Here is a 5,773-nt window from a genome sequence, read left to right as displayed (position 1 = left end):
TTTGGAGGGGAAACTGGGAATGGAGAAATTCGCATGTAAATAAAGAAAATATCTAAAATAAAATAAAAGAAAAGAAAATAAAAAGTAACTGTGGACATTAGAGGATTAAACCCAAACTGCACTTGAATCTTTCTGGGATACTCAGCTCAGTAGGGGCTGTGGGAAGAGGAAGTCAGTCACACGTGCACGCGTGCAGTCATACCGAAGTGAGCAACTTCTGGAGACTTGATCTTCTCTAGCATCAACTTTGTGACCAGCTCGTCTGGGACACTGTGACCGCTCATCAGCAGTGACTGCAGCTAGAATAAGCACAGATGTTCTGCATTACTGTGACTTTCTATCCGGGCTTCATAATTTTGGGGTTACCGTAGTCCCTTTAAATGAAGATTTGCTCACCATAGCTCCGGTCTCGTTCTCAGCGGCAGCGTACTCTTCCAAAACCGATAAAGCTAAAACAGGAGTTCAAAATATGAGTGCAAGCTGATACTTGGATTGCTAAAGTAAGAAACCTTTTCTGAATGTTCAGTACCTGGTAGCAAAGATAATGTGGGAGTGTCATCTAAGAATTTACAAAGCATATTAATGCATGTTACATCGTTTAAGGTTAGACAAAGCAGGTGATAGACTGTTCTGCAGAGAGCTTGTGTTGGCCACTCCACCAACTCAGCAATCTTAGTGGAGTTACTCCCTAAACACCGTCAGGCCTTGGGTGACTGCTCTGTGGGAAGCAGTGGACCCAGGGACGAAAGGTGGTGGTGGTGACAGTTGTAAATTGTCTTGCATCACACAAAAGTACACAGCAGTATCATCAGTGTAGATTCTTTTATGTCCTAGTCAAAGAAGAGCCCCGCCGGGCTGGAGAGATGGCTCAGTGGTTAAGAACACTGCCTCTTCAAGAGGTTCTGAGTTCAATTCCCAGCAATCACACGGTGGCTCACAACCATCTGTTTGATTTGATCCCACTTTTGGCAGGCTGAAGTATATATGTATGTCAGAGTACTCATATACATAGATGAATAAATTTTAATAATTAAAAAAGGAACCCAGAGAATGCCAGAAATATGCCATTCTCAGATGGAAGAGAGCCCAGTGAAATGGTGGGATCCCATCCTTTAAGACTTTCTAAACATAAACTTTTTAATTAAAAAAAAAAAAAGCTACAGAGGTGGCTACTCTTGTAGAGGACCCACGTGGTGGCTCAGAGCCATCTGTAACTCCAGTTCCGGAGGAACTCTTATCTCTCCTCTGGCCTCGTCAGGAACAGGCACACAAGTGGTGCACGTACTTTGTCATGTTTCCTTCATCACTCATCTGATGAATACTAACTTTCTAATAGCATCAACCCAGTCATGTTTGTTAAATGTGTTTGGCTCTGCCTTTCCTCTAAACCTCTATGGGCCACCTCTTTTTTGTTTGGTTTTAATTCAAAAGTTTATGTTTAGGAAGCCTTAAAGAATGAGGTCAGGCTTCCACCATTCCACTGGGTGCTCTTCCATCAGGCAAAACACCCGTTCACATAAAAGAAAAATAAATCTTTTCTTAAAAGGGGGAACGTTTTGGAGTTCTATGTGAGTGTGCTCCGAGTTATGAGGCTGTTCAACTACACACACATACAAAACCTGTGGCATCTCAGTTACACAGATGGAATGCAGAATTCCCATCTCATAACATCCTTGCCAACAATGACTGCATTATTTCTGTGGGGTTAGTGGTTCACCAACTTGTGAGGCAAATGCGAATCAGTGTGAATTATTTTTAATGATATGAGGTTATTTTTTTCTTTCTTATATTGCTTAAATTTGGTTCTGCTTTTATGAGTGTTGTGTGTGTACATGTGTGTGTGCTGTGTGTATACCTGTGTATGTGTGTGCACTGTGTATATGTATGTATGTATGCGTGCACACATGTGTATATGTGAGCACATGATACGTGAACGCTAGAGATCGGTCTCAGGTCTTCTTCCTCAGGATCTATCCATCTTGTAGGCAGGGCATGGGGCTCTCCAGCCACCTAGGCGAGGCTGGCTGGCCAGTGAGCTCTAGGGATCCTCCTCCCTCTACCTACCCAGCACAGGATCGTAAGCACGTGCCACCATACCAGGCTGGTTGTGTGCATGCATGTTGGGGATGGAACTCAGGTCCCCACACTTATGTACTTGTGTGACAAGCACTCTACTGACTGAGCCATCTCCTCACTGCCTTCGGGATGAGTTTCCTATTTATTTTTTTCTTACTTTTCTATTAGGAAATAAATAGCTTCTAATAAGAAGGATGTGTGTATATGTATGTGTGTGTGTGTGTGTGTGTGTGTGTGTGTGGTTGTGTGTGGTTTGTGTTTGTGTGTGGTTTGTGTGTGTGTGTGGTGTCTCTGTGTGTGTGTGTGTGGTGTGTGTGTGTCTATGTATGTGGTGTGTGTGTCTGCGTGTATGGTGTGTTTGTGTGTGTGGTGTGTATGTGTCTGTGTGTGTGTGGTATGTCTGTGTGTGGTATATGTATGTCTGTATATGTGGCTGTGTGTGTCTATCTGTGGTGTGTGTGTGTGTGTCTGTGTGCACACACATCAATCTGCTGTCTTACATATTGCAGAAAATGTAAGGAAATATATAAATAAAAAATACACCTTTTTAAGCTGGGCAGTGGTGGTGCATGCCTTTGATCCCAGCATTTGAGAGGCAGAGGCAGGTGGATTTTTGAGTTTGAGGCCAGCCTGGTCTACAGAGTGAGTTCTAGGACAGCCAGCTAGCCAGGGCTACACAGAGAAACCCTGTCTTGAAAAACAAAAAAAAAAAAAACAAAAACAAAAACAAAATACACGTTTTTAATAACAGTAGTAAAGTAGTCCCAGGAAGCGCTCTGAAGAAAGGTTTCAGCTTTCTCTTCTCATTCTTTAATAAGACACTCTCTCACACACACACACATAAACAGTTCTGATGGAAATAGACATTTAGAGGAAAGGCAGAGCCAAACATATTTAATAAACATGGCTGGTTTAATGCTATTAGAAAGTTAGTATTTGTCAGGTGGGCAGATGAGTTAAGAAGGAAATACAACAAAATATAAATTATGGAATCTTAGATGGGTGTTCATCAAGTAGTTCCATTTTATATGACCTTTAAAATTATTCATACTAAAATATAGAGAAAAAAATCAAATTTACCTTCAACCCGGATACATCTCCATGCCTGTGCTATGTTACGGGCTAACGTTGTCTTGCCAGCCCCCTTTAAAAGAAAAATGCTATTTAAAATACAACAAAATGTTCATTCCATGGTTAAGCAGAGGCACCAACTTAAGGAATTCCATTAAGGAATTGATGGCTAATATTACATAAATATTTACCTACAAAATGAAGGGAGCCCTATATATTTAGAACTTCATTTTTTCCACTAATTCTTATATATACTACATATCCTGAACTTTTAAAGTATGTTATTATTTAAGGAAATTAGGAAACTATACCTGAAATTAGGAAAGTATGCCATCAGGATATTGCAAACATTTATAATCTTAATTATTAAGTATTATAAAATAATTGAGATTTTGTCATTTTACTTTCTTTCTAGAAGAAAATGGAAATTTTGGTGACTTCCATTTAATATTTTCTTTCTTTCCTCTTCTTTTTACAGTACTGGGGTTGGACACATTGTGCCTCTGCAGGTGAGAACCTTCCACTGAGCAGGATCATGGGGCATGCAGTCAGTCCCTATTCTGAGATGCAGGCTCAGTCAGCTTTCAAGGTTGGCCTTGAACTCACTCAGAGCAGGCTTTAAGGTTGTGACCCTCCTGCCTCAGCCTCCCAAGCTGCGGTGACAAGCAGCCTCAGCTCATTCATTCAGCGAAGGCCAAGGGCGGGTGAGATCCTGTAACTGCAGCCTTGGAAGAACATCGCATTTCAAAGCTCAAAAGCTGTTCCTGTGAGGTGATATTTGTGTCTGGATGACATCGGTGGTGACGTCTCCAGACACATAATGGAAATTATGTAAATATTCCTTGGTTCCTATCAGAGAGTAAGCTACAGATGGGATTCCATTGCTGCTGCTGTTCTGAAGTTCCCTAATGAGCAGCCCTGTCCTCTAACCACTGAGTAGCTCTGTGGCTAAAATCCGAACTCACATGGGGCTCCTTTCTACAGCAGCCTACAAGCCTTACAACAGCCTTACAACAGCCTTACAACAGCCTTACAGCCTTACAGCAGCCTTACAGCCTTACAGCAGCCTCACAACAGCTTTACAGCCTTACAGCAGCCTTACAGCAGCCTTACAGCCTTACAGCAGCCTTACAGCCTTACAGCAGCCTTACAGCCTTACAGCAGCCTTACAGCCTTACAGCAGCCTTACATCCTTACAGCCTTACAGCAGCCTTACAGCAGCCTTACAGCAGCCTTACAGCAGCCTCACAACAGCCTTACAGCCTTACAGCCTTACAGCCTTACAGCAGCCTTACAGCCTTACAGCCTTACAGCCTTACAGCAGCCTTACAGCAGCCTTACAGCAGCCTTACAGCAGCCTTACAGCCTTACAGCCTTACAGCAGCTTTACAGCCTTACAGCCTTACAGCCTTACAGCAGCCTTACAGCCTTACAGCCTTACAGCAGCCTTACAGCAGCCTTACAGCCTTACAGCCTTACAGCCTTACAGCCTTACAGCAGCCTTACAGCAGCCTTACAGCAGCCTTACAGCAGCCTTACAGCCTTACAGCAGCCTCACAACAGCTTTACAGCCTTACAGCAGCTTTACAGCCTTACAGCCTTACAGCCTTACAGCAGCCTTACAGCCTTACAGCAGCCTTACAGCCTTACAGCAGCCTTACAGCCTTACAGCCTTACAGCCTTACAGCAGCCTTACAGCAGCCTTACAGCTTTACAGCAGCCTTACAGCCTTACAGCCTTACAGCAGTCTTACAGCAGCCTTTCAGCAGCCCCTCTGGTTCCTCCCGTTGTGTGAAGATGACAGTTGCTTCTCTAACATACCCCATGGTCACTGACTCCGCCCCCCAGCGCCTCCCTGTGGTAAACATCCCTGTTTATGCATCCAGAGAACCTCATGACATGTTTGTAAGTAAACGTTACATCCAAATAAAATCTGAAATAACCTTAGACCTCAAACCAGCAACAATCACGTGGTATAGAGTTTTGATAAGTTATTTCCATATAATATTAAAACAAATGTTAATACAGTGTAAGAGAGACAGTTATGAACTCCAAACTAGTATTATATCAGAGTTGAAGTAATATTATGAAAATCTGTCAGACACTAAAAAGAAAAAAACATACTTTGTGGATTCCATTCTTGTATGCTAATATGAGATTGAGATTTTTAAAACAAACAAAAAACCTAAATGTTAGGAGAGATAACTTACAGGTTTTCCAAATATAATAAAGCAAGCTGGTTTGGACAGCAAACAGTTCCTGTCAGTTTCATCTTCATTAAAGATGTCTGCAAATGGATGTTCTTCTGGCTTTTCTTCAGACGCCATGATTCAAGACACTGCAATAGACAAGGAAAAGCTGAAGGTCATGATTCAAGACACTGCAGTAGACAAGGAAAAGCTGAAGGCCATGATTCAAGACACCGCAGTAGACAAGGGAAAGCTGAAGGTCATGATTCAAGACACCGCAGTAGACAAGGAAAAGCTGAAGGTCATGATTCAAAACACCGCAGTAGGCAAGGAAAAGCTGAAGGCCATGATTCAAGACACCGCAGTAGGCAAGGGAAAGCTGAAGGCCATGATTCAAGACACCGCAGTAGACAAGGGAAAGCTGAAGGCCATGATTC

At 42.6% G+C, this 5,773-nt stretch overlaps 1 protein-coding gene across 9 annotated transcripts in view; it reads right to left on the bottom strand.

The window, feature by feature from the left end:
• Ak9 (adenylate kinase 9) overlaps positions 1 to 5,773 on the bottom strand; it is a 137,443-nt gene that overhangs the window by 125,426 nt on the left and 6,244 nt on the right. For all 9 annotated transcript variants that reach the window (XR_004112534.1, XM_031348417.1, XM_031348419.1 and 6 more), the window contains 4 exons: positions 5,358 to 5,485; positions 3,157 to 3,220; positions 397 to 449; positions 203 to 299 (listed from right to left, as the gene is read on the bottom strand). Coding sequence is in view for 8 of the 9 variants with exons in the window: in XM_031348417.1 (XP_031204277.1) it covers positions 203 to 299; positions 397 to 449; positions 3,157 to 3,220; positions 5,358 to 5,474 (331 nt within the window). In the remaining variant the exon portion in view is untranslated. The remainder of the gene's footprint in view (positions 1 to 202; positions 300 to 396; positions 450 to 3,156; positions 3,221 to 5,357; positions 5,486 to 5,773) is intronic.

Source organism: Mastomys coucha, unplaced genomic scaffold (genome assembly GCF_008632895.1).
Source record: "Mastomys coucha isolate ucsf_1 unplaced genomic scaffold, UCSF_Mcou_1 pScaffold3, whole genome shotgun sequence".
Classification (NCBI taxonomy): domain Eukaryota; kingdom Metazoa; phylum Chordata; class Mammalia; order Rodentia; family Muridae; genus Mastomys; species Mastomys coucha.
Note: the sequence above shows the minus strand (reverse complement) of the source record. Positions and strands in the feature narration are given on the sequence as shown.